This window comes from Saccoglossus kowalevskii, chromosome 1 (assembly GCF_978046115.1).
Source record: "Saccoglossus kowalevskii chromosome 1, keSacKowa6.1, whole genome shotgun sequence".
Lineage (NCBI taxonomy): Eukaryota > Metazoa > Hemichordata > Enteropneusta > Harrimaniidae > Saccoglossus > Saccoglossus kowalevskii.
Window position 1 is genome coordinate 30,916,201 of NC_140641.1, and position 15,613 is coordinate 30,931,813.

At 37.3% G+C, this 15,613-nt stretch overlaps 1 protein-coding gene across 1 annotated transcript; it reads left to right on the forward strand.

Moving 5' to 3' along the window:
- Nucleotides 1–355: 355 nt before the first annotated feature.
- Nucleotides 356–14,884, forward strand: LOC100366658 (kielin/chordin-like protein). Its single transcript, XM_085500773.1, has 12 exons — nt 356–624; nt 6,944–6,973; nt 7,355–7,438; nt 7,615–7,642; nt 7,763–7,921; nt 11,318–11,467; nt 11,815–11,899; nt 12,189–12,232; nt 13,652–13,792; nt 14,109–14,172; nt 14,429–14,472; nt 14,645–14,884. Exons 3-12 carry the CDS (start codon nt 7,382–7,384, stop codon nt 14,656–14,658), a joined length of 786 nt encoding a protein of 261 aa, XP_085356899.1. The 5' UTR covers nt 356–624; nt 6,944–6,973; nt 7,355–7,381; the 3' UTR covers nt 14,659–14,884.
- Nucleotides 14,885–15,613: the final 729 nt, after the last annotated feature.

Consider the following 15,613-nt stretch of genomic DNA (forward strand, 5'->3'; position numbering starts at 1 on the left):
ATTACTTACAGCAGCAGAATACCACAGAAATATCAGACGAAACATGAAAACACTATATATTGTATTTCGGCCTGAATCCTCTATATTGCAATTCAAGGAATTAACCCCATATGTGCATCCATTTCCCACCTTGGTATCACCCACCCTGAAAACAAACCAAGCTGAAGCGTTTGGTAACAAGTTGCATTGATGTTGTCATGACGATGCTATGGGGCGACACCCTCACTGGCGGAGTCCACATGCCGTCATGACAACGCATGCAAAGTATTTAGACTATTGGTTGAACGATTAACACTGTCGTTTATAAAAATGGGGGGTTCTAGCGTATTAAGTTAGAAGAGAACCGGGGGCGTATGGTGACGGTTGTAGTTGTAATAAATATCCGGCTATACTATATTACTGGTGTCCTTATGACTGAATGGTGCGTATAAGTGTCGAGCGATCATAGTGTACCACTCACTGTCTTGCGAGTTACCCATTCCCCGTTACAACCACTTCCCGTATATTCAACCTGACGAACCATCCACCCATAACAACCCCTGATAGACGAAACCCGCATTGTTTACATGGTGACGAATCCACTCGACACACGACGCCAAGACACAAGATTATCTTCAATCTAAGGTACGTACTATTTTATTAATTTTGATATATACTTAGTGTATGGCCTCTGATTTGTCTCATATTATTCAGACAAGATCTAGAGCTAAACTAAACGAAATGACTCATACTCCAACCCAAGAATTTGTGTCTAACATTGAAGAAAAACTTGAACTTGTTACCAGTACATTAGACGACTTGAAACAATTACACAATGTAATAGACAACCTACGTTCCTCCTCTCTTGAACAAACTCTTCACATAAAAACTTTGTCTGAAAACGAAATAAAATCTCGAGGCGCTAGTCTAGGTTCATCGTTCGCACCACTCAAATTTTATGGCGACCATAATTGTAACCCCAATATCATGGTGGACCCAATTCTGTACTTTCAATCAGTGGTCGGAAGAAAAAACGTTGCGCGCATTGCCACTAGTTTTATCCGGTTTAGCATTTGATTGGCATAGGAATCTTTCACAACGAATTAAAACTACATTCACGGAACTAGAAACCGAGTTTAAAACCCATTTTCGCAGTAAATCTCCCAAATGGTTTGTATCTAAATCTCTGGATAATGTAAAACAACAGATATGTCAAAGTGCCACAGAATATGCGCGTGTTTTAACTTTAGAGATCGAGAAATCTAATGGCGACACCAACAATTTACTTATCACGTTTCTTAAAGGTTTGCGAAGCGAGTACGCTCCGTATATCATTCTAAAAAATCCCAAAACCATGGAGGAGGCTTTGGATATATGTTATGAATATGAACTTATCGCACATACCAAAGAATCTGAACAAACCGTCGCACAACTAATTCCTGGCGTACCCAGTGCTAGCGCTAATAATCTGACCACCCACACACTTTCGACGAAACTGGATAAATTACAATTACAAATGGGAGAAATCACAAAACATTTATCAGAGCTTCAGATGAGTAAAGACGAACAAAACATTATTGACAGTATAACCACATACATTCTCAGAGTACATCACACTCGCGCACACCGCAACATTATCGACATCACTCTGACCATGGAGGTAGTCTCTTTTCTACCTCCATGCTCTGACTTGACAAAATCCGTTCCGAGGTTTTCACAAAAGGCTGATGTATATGCCCAAGGAAGGAGTAATGGTACATTTTCTAGCCACCGTAAACCTTTGTACTGCTCAAATTGCCAAATGGTGGGTCACGCTACAGAGAAATGCATGCATAGATCTAGCAAATATTCTGTTTTTTGCAACAGACCAGGTCACGACAATTCTGAATGTTGGTCTCGGCCTTCGCACTATAAACGACAGTGTTAATCGTTCAACCAATAGTCTAAATAAATACTTTGCATGCGTTGTCATGACGGCATGTGGACTCCGCCAGTGAGGGCGTCGCCCCATAGCATCGTCATGACAACATCAATGCAACTTGGTGACACTTGCTACCATGTTGAACAAAGTCCACACAACCCACAGTTTCATTAATTGATTAAAGGGGAACCGATACTATAAATAAGGGTCAAGATAGCCACCGTATTAGTATGCTAATCCGAACCAAACTTCTAACATCGTGGCGGGAGCTCCGTGAAATGTGCCATTTACGATGTTTGGAGATCAAGCTGTGGTTCCAAATACATATCCACGGGGGCATGAATATGTACGCTGGCGATTACACTCGTCTGGTTGGGCTTTAGGTGTATAAATGTTGTTATTTTCGGTCGAAACGTGGCGCGACCGGTAAAAATCACGAGTTTAAAATGGTGGCTAATGTATGCAAAATTCCTGTCAATCACAGTTTGAGTAAACGAAAATGTAAATCCCCTAGATGTTTATTCAATCTACAAAGCTTGTTGGTTTACAAACAGCATTATCGTTACGTAGTTTGTATATGTCTAACCATGGAGGTAACGGTCTAACCATCGGTAACACTGGGACATGACGATGTAAGACATGAGTAAACAATGTCAATAACATTAGGTTACGGGCTTTCGGATATCCATTGCAATAAATTAAATGTAGAAGTAGAAAATAATTTCTCGTTGAGTTCAAAAGCACTAAAATAAAACCACACAAAAAATTCCCGTTGGAATGCAAACACAATACCCAAGTCAAAACAACACTCACTCCTGACCCACAATCTTACGAATTTTACCGTAGTCATTGACGCCTATTCAAGAGTACGATGTTTATTGTGGTTAGCGTGAATGGGTAAAGCTTCGCGTCGACAATCAGCTGTTATCACCGTAAAAATGTTAAATTAGTTACGGTGAAACTAAATTGAAATTTACTTGCATTTCAGAACAGTTCAACGAGTTTACTTTTTGTACTTTATTAATAATCACTACCGAGTAATAATACTAATTTTGAAACGTAGCATGGTCGGATTGCGTTACCGTGATTATTTGCTACTAAGCAATGCAGTGTTCGTTTTTTAAAAACTTTTTTTAGGAACGCCAGAACGATGTTGGTTACTACTATGTGGACATTTTTCTTTTAATCATACGGCAAAGACTTGTGTTTTCTAAGGGATGGAACATTTTGTATAACTTTCTAGACAGTCTGGAAAAAGGAAGGGGTACAGTGAATAAGTGTCAGACTGCAATGAGCTGCAAATGGTAGTTGTGTAATACTGGTAGGCGTGTAGGAAATAACCGTTCTGTTAGAGCATGGTTAGAGGTTCCAGGTTTCGGATATCAACAAGACATTGGCCTGACTTTCGTATGGTGTTACCCTTAAGGCTTTGTTTTATTTTTCGCGAAATACTTCGACAGGTCAAAACCACAAAATCAGATGTTTCCACAGCACACACCACAGAATACAAGAAGTAAATATGCCATGCTTGAAAAGCATGAACAACCAGGTCTTGGCATAAGAAAATAAATCAGTTTTTGTTTCTGTATTTGACTGTCGGGCGAAACGGCACCCAGACAACACGTCACAGGCAGTTCCAATTCATATCTTTTACAACAAATCGTTTTCGTTCATGCGTCGCATATGTGTCCAGAAAATTTAATCGAGTGTATGTGTGTATTTATATTCTATTTTTGGATTCTTATTTATAATAAATACAACGCTGCAGAATGGTCGTTAAAATTGAGTCTACGGTAAAATTGTTTTGACAGAACGCTCTTCTCCCCCTCACCGCTCATTTGATTTTGACTGTAAAGACAACCCGACGTTTACCCACCAGATCACAAGAACTCAAATCTCACACGAGATACAAGCCGGTACCACCCGTGTACATACGGGCTAGGCTTCACGGAAGACAAAGCTGTACATTTTGATTTTCCACACGAGTGTCGTAAACAGGTTACAAGATAAGCCCGTGATGTCGCGGCGACTTTTCTTTACTAATGATTTTGATAACCTGTACTTATAATATACAGTTTTCACACTTGTTATATTAGCAGTCTGGAGGAGTAGTATGTATACAGAATGTGCATAGGAAGTTTCGTTCTCAGGTTTACTGTATACGAGATCAGTACCGTCAATAGACCGACACAGCTGAAACAGACAAATAAACTTGAGTCGGCGGATTTTCTTCGCGACCGTTTAGCAACAATCTGGTCGTGTGTATTCGGTGGACTGCCGCCTTTTCTTGTTGGCCATCATCAACTTGAATTAGTTCCGCGTCATATTTTTCCGACGATGTATAAATTACCGAGCACGCGATGTTTCAAATCATGGCACAAGAAGACTGCTCTGTATTTGTTTGAAATTCAATTGCTATGTTATATTTAAACAACCAAATTGTAATCCGTTTTTAGAATGTTTATATCAGTTGTTGTTGTGTGGGATTAGCGGTACAGGGGGAAAGATAAGCATTCATTTACTCAGTGGACAGAGGCGGAGTTAATTACCCATGAGCACTTGGTGCAATCCAAGGGATTGAGCGATTCCCCTTTAACATATTATAGTACAAAATAATCATGTTACATCAACATTGTTCACGTTGTTCGAAGGCGGTCATCATTACCTATACTGTTAGGTTTCATTGATTGCCGTGAGTAACCTGCTGTAAATAAACAGGCTACTGTATTCCGTAGATGACAGCTGAACTTCACAGTATTTCACTTACAGCTAATGTTCCTCGTATTCAAATCAGAAGAAGATGCAATTCACAAACCCAATTATTATGGCCTGGAACTTCAAGATACGAGATTATCCGCACACCTGACTCCTATCATATCCCGTAAAAATCATTTCTGTTATCATAGAAGTTTTGACAAACCTCTGCTGCGTGTTTGGTTTGGCACAAGCAAATTAATTTGAGAAAACGTATTGATGGGTTGGTTCTAATTTCTATGTCAGGTATAATTGCCAATATAATCAAATATTATTTGTTTATGAATAATTCACTTGACTTTAAAATGATCCTTGGAAATCGCGATATCGTTGAAAGCTGTGATTGATATTGTGGGTTCAATTAAACTCTTTGGCGAACTTTTTGAGGAAGAAGTCTATCCTAACTCCAGACGTTCTATATAGGCTAGTTATGTGGATGAGACAATGCCGGTTTATGAATTATTTAGTTATCAAGTGTGAGTCCAGTGAGCCCCCAATCATGAATGAAATGTTTAAACTACTGTATATGCTGACGAACATGCATATTAAAACGTAGCAAACGCAGACAATTTGGTATTGAAAACTGTAAAATACATACAAACGGTAGAAAACAAAATAATAAAAGCTACGTAATGCAGCAGTAACTGCAGCTTACAAAGTTAGTAATTATTACCGGATGAAGGTAAAATACGACGGAGGCTGTAATTACTGGCAATGTGTTATTTGTAGCAACAGCGGAAGCTGGAACTGCATGATGTTATCAGTGTTACTGGTAGAATCTGCGAAAGCTGCATTCTACCTGTAGAGGCTGCGGAAGCTGCAACTACATGACTGGTTAGTGATCGAGGCACCCAGGGTTAGCCTGATATGGTAGAAAAGGCATATCTGTAAGTCTATGAAGCATGGTGGATTAATGTAGTGTTCGTGACAATTAAAAAATGAAAATAAATAAAATAACTCTTGCAGGGCAAATGAGAATATGAAATGTGCGATACCCCCAAAATGATGCAATAATATTGCAGAACTGACCCTCAAGATAAGGGAATAGGTTAGCCACTATCTCAAAAGCGCTTGACATATATTTTTTAGATTCCATTAGCGACTACTGATCAATGTTGAATGTGTTTCACTGAGAGAAATCTCTGATATGTATATACCTATTATAAGTATGAGAGGACCAGCGACCAAGAGTGTCAATCATGTGGTCTCGTATCATATGCATGCCGTAGCTGCAGAGGAAGCTGCTGCAATTCTAAACGAGTGACCAGAGTACTTAGCCGACTTAGATGAGCCAATGACTAACTACCACTTCGCCAACAGGTCTTATCCTTGACTGCTAGTGGATGATGTCATACCAAAGCTAGCAGCAGTCAGCGAATGAGTATCATGTAAACTGACATTCCAGTTGCAATGAATGTTGTCATAACATACAACGCATCACTGCCTAACACCCAGTAAAACTATAGACCTTTACTTTAGTCTAAGGAACCTCAATGGAGGGTCTTCACCGATTGTAGCATTCTAACTTCGACAACATTCTCATTAGCATCAAATTTCATTCAAGCATCTACGATATTAGTAACACATTACATCTAACTCCATCTATGACGTTTGGCTTATTGAATGTACAGTCTGTAACATACAGTATGTGGGTGAGGCAGGCATGCATGTATTAGTAAAACCCATCTCTCTTTCGCACAGTACTTTTGTACTCATTCCATCAATGCCCTCACATTAACGGGTATTGATTCAGATTCACATGGACGTGTCAGAGAAGCATTCTGGATTGACAAACACCATTACACCTGACAGTCTAAACAGGATCGATGAGCAGTATTTGTCCTCTAACTGTAAGGGCATCTATGATTGGCTGCTGGATTGGAATGCAAATTTTAGGTTTTAAAAAACCTAGAAAAGTGTTCTATGTTCTTCGTGTAATTAGGTGTTCGTATTCAAGGGTTTTTTTCCCCACAAAAACGATGAAATAGGCCGAATTTTGTTAGCGGTTGGCTTAATATTACCCCCAACGGATCGTTTGGCTGTGAAAGATGGGTACTTTTTTCCTGATTTGTAGAAATCTGAAACAACGCGTTTTACAACTTGTCTATTTACTGTGGTTTTATGCCGCATTCAAGATGGCGTCCCCCATATAGTAAATATCGCATTTATTTTATTATCACTTGTGCTCCAGCTGACTGTGTCTCCCACTGGCAGTGCTTATTATTTTCATATTATCACTCTCCAATTGTTATGCAATAATTTTAACTATGATTGTCTCCTTTATTTCAGTACAGTTCGTGTTTTAGTGACACTACCACTGTACGTAGATGCTATTTAGCTCCTTTTGACTACACGTTATTCGCTGTACATATATAATTAGCATTCATGTTTTCTGCCTGTAGTTATAGTTTGATGAAGGGCTAATTACCTTCAATTTCTAAACGTTAGCAAAAAGCAAAACAAATCTATTTATTTGTTTCATTCATATCCAGTCACAGTCGTAGCACCGCGTCTTCAATATTCAATAAGAGTCAAAAAATTCACGTGATAAATTATTTGTCGCACTGTAACGTGATATCACGTGTTCATCGTACGTCTGCTGTCCAATAAATTGTAAACACGCCTGTAACACATTACAAAAAATGGCCTTTGACCCCTTAAGTCATAACGGCTGTAAGTATATCTATATATTCTATTTAGATTGTGAACATCAGACTGCGAGTAATCATGTCCGATCTCCGAAAAGCTTTGCTCATACTGTTGGTTGTCGTCACATTTGATACGGTAAGTAATCATAGTACACTGCAATGTATTGTATTATTTAATGACATGTGGTAATTTGAGCAATAGGTTCGTTAACAAAATTTAAAAGAGAGTTTCAAATCATGAAAGTCGTTACATTGATTATCGACTGTCGTGTCAAAAATATTACCTAACTTTTATATCTGAATCCATTACAGGCGGAACCTATGAATACATCAATGAAAGGTTTGTAGTGATTTTAAAACCTTGCTCTAGAATTGCGATAAGGCGTTTCAATCCACTGTATAGTCGTCTGATCATCAACTGAGAAGTTCTATTGTATAAACTTACCTGATTTTCTAACAGATGGAGATTGCCTGCCCAACGTTCCCGTGTATCATTGTGTTGCTGATCCCTGTGAAGTAACAGAATGCCCGTTGTATCCAAATGCTCAGTGCGTATCCAACTTCTGTGGTGGATGTAATGCTGATTTTTTTGTCGATGAAAAGCTAGTTGACTGTACCGGTAAGTCAAACGAATGATTATGAGGTGGTTGGTGACCGACGCGAACAAACGACGGATGTATCACAGAGTATGGTGTGGTGTTTCGCGATATTTATTTCATGGACTGTCACTCAACGAATTCTTTTATAGAACTATTCTAACATGGACGACAAATATAATATCATATGTTAAAATAATGTCATTTCTGTATATAAGATACTAACTAACTAGATAATTTGCATATATTTACACCACAGATAACGATCCACCAACTAACGTTGCCTAACCACAATTGTTTTTAAATTATTTCATTTGTTGTCAAAATACCACCAACAATTAATGCGAGCGATAAATATTGTACAATAGACGAGTTTCGAACACTCTAGTTGTGCCAAAAGGGGAAGGGGCGAACTTATAACAGGTCGTTCGTGGGCGTGTTTGTCACCGTTTTGCACACGTTGAATCCGACATCCTTTGGCTTTTTTCCCTCAAGACATATCGTACCAAGTACGTACGTATACCACGAATTCACAAAATATATGTTATCATACTGCATTGTGTTTGTTTGAATGTTTTTCCAACATTCCGTAAATTTTAGGCAGCAAACTCGATATAAAACACAGTTTAAAGGGCGGTGGTCGTCGCGCCACGCATGCGCGAGATATGGGACTCATATGAACAAAAGACGGCGATTTTTACACAGACTAACGAGTACAAAATGGAACGTTACCATGCTTTAACTTGGTTATTTCTTTGGTGAATGGAAGGTATGGAAGAAGTCAAAAGCGGTAATTCGTACTAGTACTTTTGATTTTCCTTAAAAGAGCGCATTTGATTGTGGGGGGAATCAATGTTCACCAACACAAATGTCGCACATGCGCGACGCGACAAACATCACTCTTTCATATCTGCTTAAGGTAGAGATGCAGGTTCGTGGGCACTTTGGAGTGAATTTTTTTTTTGCTTTTTATTATCCAAAAATACATTTAAATTTGAAACTGTAACAGCCATTTTAATTATGAGCATTAGCAAACTTCTTACTGAGTGAATTGTTATGCAAATTAGCAATTTTCTCAGCTTCTTTTTAGTGCACATTCCAGAACTTTGAAAAAAAAAATAGCTCCTAGACGCTATGACCTTTTGTTTAAACATTTTCACAAATGATTGACAATGTGTTTATCTTCAAAACGCCGTCGGGGCATTGTTTTAGTTGAATAGTGTTGCAGCAATCGTTCAGACAACTCAGGCTAGCGTGGGTGTTAATTTATGCATAAACTTGAAGTAGTGAAATTTGAGCTGCTGTCCTACAAAATTGACAACTGGTAGACAGTTTTCAAGACGGCACTTTCTTCATAGTAAACCAATTTTGACAGGAAACAGAAGCATGGTTTAGAAGCTAATTTTTTTAAAATCACTTTTGACCAAAAAAGCACATTTTTGTGCATATTTCAAACTACAGTGTCCATAAAAATAAAATACTAACAAAACTTTAAAAATCATACAATGAGCTTTCCGAAAATATATAGTTTTGTGGACAAGGTCATCTTGATTTCCTAATTAACTAATTAAAATACATGTCAGGTAAACTGCATCTCTACCTTAAAACTGCATATATCTGCTGACCGGTATTCTACCAACGTTATACACAGTCTAAAATAAAGACTGTGCTATGAAATAGCAATTATTGGGACATACCTATTTTACATCCAGAATCCGTCAACCTGCTACACAGGTCATGTTATTTGTACATACGTATTTTAATATAAACTGGTATAATAATAATAATAATCTTTTTTTTTGTCGCCGGATTAAAAAAAACACAAGATTATTCAAAATGAACTGCTACATCGCGTGACAGACTGTAGGTAAAAATATTTATCCAGAGTTTTTGGAAAACAGCACAGGATTGTTCACAATAAATACAATGTTAACATCGGCATTAACTAACGTGGGTGATGACAAAGCTGTCTCACTGCTTGGTAAGATTTAACAGGTTTGATGGGCTTTTCGACTTCTGCGCAGCAGTTGGTAAACTCGGGGTTAAAGTAACGGAGATAAGTTAGTAAACGTAATGACGTGATAATAACGGGTACCAGTCAGCGTTCTCCCGATTAGTTAATATATACTTGCTACGAAAGGACCGAAGAGTGTAGTGAGCTTACTATTGACGAGAATTGACGGCATTGCTTACATGTAACAAACATGGCGGCAAGGCGACATGAACGTGATTCTCTATCAATATGGTGACACATGCCCTTCCTAAGAAATTATGAGCTATCTTCTCCATCACGTGGAAAGATTTACATCATAATTGCAAAATATTATTAAAGTTAAATATAAAATGTTCATTAAAAAGGTATTTCACCGTATTATCCCTCGGTATTATCCTTCGCGGCCATTGTTTAAGAGTCGAGAATAATTAAAATAAAATATAGCACACCCTCTGCCCCTTTGAGGGTTTTTAAAAACAGAACTACAAATACCAATACTGATTGTTTACTCCTTCAGGAAGTGAACAAAAACGCCGAATTCGGCCGAATTTTGTCATCGGTTGGCTTAATATAACCCCAACGGATCGTATTTTTGTGAAAGATTGGTATTTTTTTCCTGATTTGTCGGAATCTGAAAAACGCGTTTCACTCTTATTTAGTTTTATGCTGCATTCAAGATGGCGGCCACCATGATATAGTAAATATTGCATTTATTTTATTATCACGTGTGCGCCATCTGACTGGTTGAAACAATGTGTAGTAAGAGGGGAAATGTACGTATTGTTATGCGTATGTATGTGAAATGAAAGATGAATATTTTTCGGGAATAGAAACAAGACTCTGAAACGTATTACAAGACTGTGTCAGCGAAACACCAGTTGTTGTTTTTAGTGAAACCTATTACGAAGCTGTGTCAGCGACATTTAATACATGCCGGTTTAGCGAGACTTATTGCAATACTGCGTCAGGTAAACTAATTAACAGTCGCTGATCTAGAAGGACTTATTTAAATGCTTGCGTCAGCGAAACTTGATACCAGTTGCTGATTTAATATTTACATTCGAGATCTGCCGAATCGCCGGTAACATGTTGTATACATTTGTGAGGCGGCATATTGCGTGTGCATTTTGTTTCGAAAAAATATGAAAACATTGTATGAAAATAATTAAACAATAATTTCACAAATGTGTGTTGTACAATATATTTCAGCAAGTATGATTATGGCAATTACATGTACGCATAGTGGGTTTAAATAACGTATGAGTTGTGTGATTTGAAACACAGACATCATCATTATCATACGCAATATCCAGTTCGAAACATCACACTTAAAACGAATGTACGAATGAATCCAGTTATGTGTAAGCTTAGTTACATCCGACAATCTTTAACTATATGCATTTTAATTATAAGCACTTTTAAATAGAAAAACGTGGGAAGTGCCCTAACCTGAAACCACCGAGTGATTTATCATTGGTACGTTGCGGTCTATTTTGCGCCGGTGATGTAGACTGTGATGGTGAATTGAAATGTTGTTATGATGGCTGTTCTTCTTGGTGTCTGCAACCCATTGGCGGTAAGTGAGTCACATTCAGTTGATAATTCCCAGTAGCATGGCATTCACTAGTCTGGGGTTTGACAAATTAATAACTGACGGAAAATGTTATAAATCTTTATTCACGACTCACGTTGGTTATAAGATTTGTTTGATTCGTCGCCATAAGTGCCGAGAATATATTGTTTATATGTGTAATACCACATATACTCACCATCATTGTTCATATCGTAACCAACAGTGTACATTCCGTAATAATTATGTTTAATATTTACCAACATCACATGCCGAACAGATCATGCTCCAATGTGTTATCCATGCCATATTATCAGGAATAACTAATTATGTATCGTTTGTTCACCAAATAGTGCCGCCATATAAAGATTGCAATGGCCCCGGCGGTCACCACGAGCATGGTGAAACATACCCAGCGGGCGATGGGTGTAACGAGTGGTAAGTACAAATTATGAATTACGTACAGTGCAGTTTCTACAAATATTTTCTCTAGTCCTTGCGTGTAATACCCTGGTCCTCAGAATTAATTAATTGAGTGAGTGAGTGAGTGCGAGAGTGGGTGAGTGAGGGAGGGATGGAAGGAGGGAGGGAGAGAGAAAGAGGGAGGGGGAGAAGGGAGTGAGTGAGTGAGTGAGTAACTAAGTAAGTAAATATTTATTTATTTATTTATTAGTCAACCAATCAGTTCATTAATTAAATAACTGCGATATATTTGTTTTCTTTTCAGTACGTGTAATAACGGAGATGAAGCATGCACCGAAAAAACTTGTCGTAAGTAAATTATTGTCGTAAAAAATAATTGTTTGAATATATATTATCCGAATTACTGCAATTTACATTTATGTCATTGCTTCAGAACAAGTGACTTACATAAGTTAAAGTGTTTTCAAATGTATAAGAGCGGTAGCAATAATACACAAAACCGCAGATATGAATAGAAACTCAAACAAACGACTGACAACAAAACAATCTATAAGAAGATAATCGAACAAGTAAGAGAAAAATAAAATATCTTGGTATAAATACATGTATTTTAAAACGAGTGAAAACATTGTGCTACACATTCTTCCGAATATAATTCCTAAATTTAGAATCATTGATAAAAAATACATGATCTATACATCTGAATGTGACATTAGTATTATAATTAAAAACTAAACTAGAATTTGTACCTTTGGATTTTAAACTTAGTTCCATATAATACTAACTAAAAAATAAATAATCCATTGTTCCGATACTTGGCTAAAAAAACATATTCGCCAAACTTGACAATGAATAATCTCGTCGATTGAAAATTCTAGCGTTTTGATAATGTCATCTTTTGTATTCGTCTCATTCTTAACAAATTAGGTTGAATTGTATCCAACCACTATATATTTGTAACGACAATAATACTTTTATAATTCTAAAATGCTAGATGGATAATGTTCCTAATGCGTAAATTTATCCTGTTGTATAATATAAGGTTATTACGAAGATACCTCAAAGTATGCACGAAGACAGTACAGCGGCAGTATCGACTGACACGCAGCGGAGGTCGATGCGACATCGTACTGTCTGAGTGCATACTTTGAGGTATCTTCGTAATGACCTTATTATTATACATCTTTTCCTACCAAGGATACATCATGGGAATGCCGAAATCCAAAAAAATTAGAACAGAATCAGCGAACTTCTTTGTATGGAGTCCGGTCAAATCCTGGTGGCAGCCATGTTTGTTTTTATTATTATAGGACGCTTACGCGCATAATTATTCCATATTTGGAATTCGCATTTCCTAATATGGTAGTATGAAAACACCACGTAAAATACCGCAAAATTACGGTACGCTGTAACTTATGGCGTTACGATGACAGATGTATAATAATTGTATATAAGGTGGACCAAGCAAAAGCGTTACTTGAAGCCACAATATTTCCTTGGAATTGCACAATACACAAATTTGTTTGATACCACTTCCTGAAGGTCATAACAGTAATGTTGGACCCCTTTTTTGATTGGACTTTCCGATGATCCATCATTTTCATCAGAATTCCTGGATAGCCATTCTGTAATAAAATAATAGAAATAAGGTGAATCACATACATAAAAGTTGTCATGCATATTTAATCACACCAATTAGAGGTACTAGCTAATATGATAACACATTCTTAGGACTAGTTCATTTCATATTACTTGTTATGTTAACAGTTGAAAAGCTTGGTCAATGTCCCGCGGTTGGCACAGATGTTGGAATATGCGCTGAACTGTGTAGTACTGATGCTAGCTGTGATGGGGCCGAAAAGTGTTGCAGTAATGGATGTGGTCACACTTGTCAGGAACCAATTCCGGGTACTTCTTTTTTCATTACTACAAAACACAGTTACGGTTAAATTAAAAATATAGAAAACGCGTTAATCTATTAACTAAGATATGGGAATCACATACATTGAATATTTAGACAGTACAACTTGGTTCTACTGCTGTGTGATATATACTTATTAAATGGTTTGAAGGTTGAGTCGACACACGTGATCAGGGGGCACGTTAAGTTGGTTCAACCCCCCGACAGTAATACAATTGGTTTTCATTTGAAAGTTTTCCCTTTTCTGTGACTTATCTTATAGTCTACATTCGAATTTTCAACTAGTGTCTCCTCTGTTTCTAGGAGCTGATTGCAATGGCCATCCAGATGGTTCAACTTACCCCTCAGACGATGGTTGCAACACTTGGTAAGATTGAGGTGCTGATGTATTTACTCGCCAATAAATCAACTTAATAGAATACGTGGTCTGTAAAAAAAATAAGAATTAAGTTACCCAGCCCGGCAATATAGTTGATGACAACTTTATATACCCTGAACTTAAATTTACAGTCATGCGTGATAAATGTGTGGCATGAAGTTAAAATAAACATAAATATTTGTTTTTTTAGTCGAGAGTATCTGTAAAATGATTTATAATTATACAATATTATTTTCATTTTTAGCTCTTGCAGTGATGGACGGGAGATGTGTACACTCATAGCATGTGGTAAGTATGCCATAGATGGCGCTGTCTGATATTCCGGCGCAGACGGATGTTAGTTTGTGACAGCTCTGTTCAGAAAATCTATAGAAATGTTTTTTTTTTAAATGTGTATCATTCTACACTTCACAGAATTTATAACAACTTATAATCGTATATCAATCTCTATTCATTGCAGCGCCATTGGAATGATATCGCCATTGACACGATCTCGTCGCTGGTGGCGGACTGTATCATACACAGTTGTGAGACCAAGTAGTCTATAGAGAAATAGGTCAAACAATGTGGTAAAGTGTAATGTAGTCATTTATAGTACGTAATTGGAACGCTAAGTTCATTAACTTTGCATTTCATTGCGATAATAATAATTTGTAGTTATACATTGCTCATTAAATATTGTGAATGTACAAAATTCAAATAGTTGTCCTTGTTTTGTTTTGTCTTCTCGTATGTTGTACGATTTAGGAGAAACATGATTTAACCGAATAGCCTCTCCAAAGAAGACCGTTCTCTATTGACCATATTCGAACAAACAACATTTTTGCATAAGACATACACGTGACAGGCAGCCATCATAAATTCGCGGAGGGAACAACTGTAGTTTTTTGAATACATATTTTTAATTTACTTTCAATTAAGGAATATCTTAATATCTTAACTCATCAATTTATATATATATTGTGTCGGAATGCATTGGTAACATGTTTAGTTTTGGTGTAAATTAAATTCGTGGTCATACTATATTCCATGAGAAATGGCCACTAGACAGTGGTGAAATTTAAGTGTATGGACAAGTTGATTTTTATATGCGGGGGCGAGATCTGAAATTTAGAGTTTCAGCTTGATATGGGGGCGACGCAAATTTTTTTTCCGGTCCGCCGCCACTGTTTCACGGTACATAGCATAATACAACGATAACAAGAGAATTGGTGATGGTTGTAGAACCATAACTGCCTCAGCTCAAAAATTGTTATGTAATACAAGGGAATGTGAAGGGAAATGTATTGTAGTGTTACCTCTGTGTAATTTACAATATATCTGCATTAACCTTCACTGTGAAGGACAATATGGGAGTTGACTTAAATGACTGGTAGAAGCAAGGCTGGTCAAATTTTGCGAAATAGTAGTTTCCAGATACGCAATCGAC

Coding starts and splice junctions, on each gene's coding strand:
- LOC100366658 (XM_085500773.1), top strand. CDS start 7,382: ATGTCCGATCTCCGAAAAGCTTTGCTCATACTGTTGGTTGTCGTCACA. Junction 7,922..11,317: donor AAAGCTAGTTGACTGTACCG/GTAAGTCAAACG, acceptor ACTTTTAAATAG/AAAAACGTGGGAAGTGCCCT. Junction 12,233..13,651: donor ATGCACCGAAAAAACTTGTC/GTAAGTAAATTA, acceptor TTATGTTAACAG/TTGAAAAGCTTGGTCAATGT.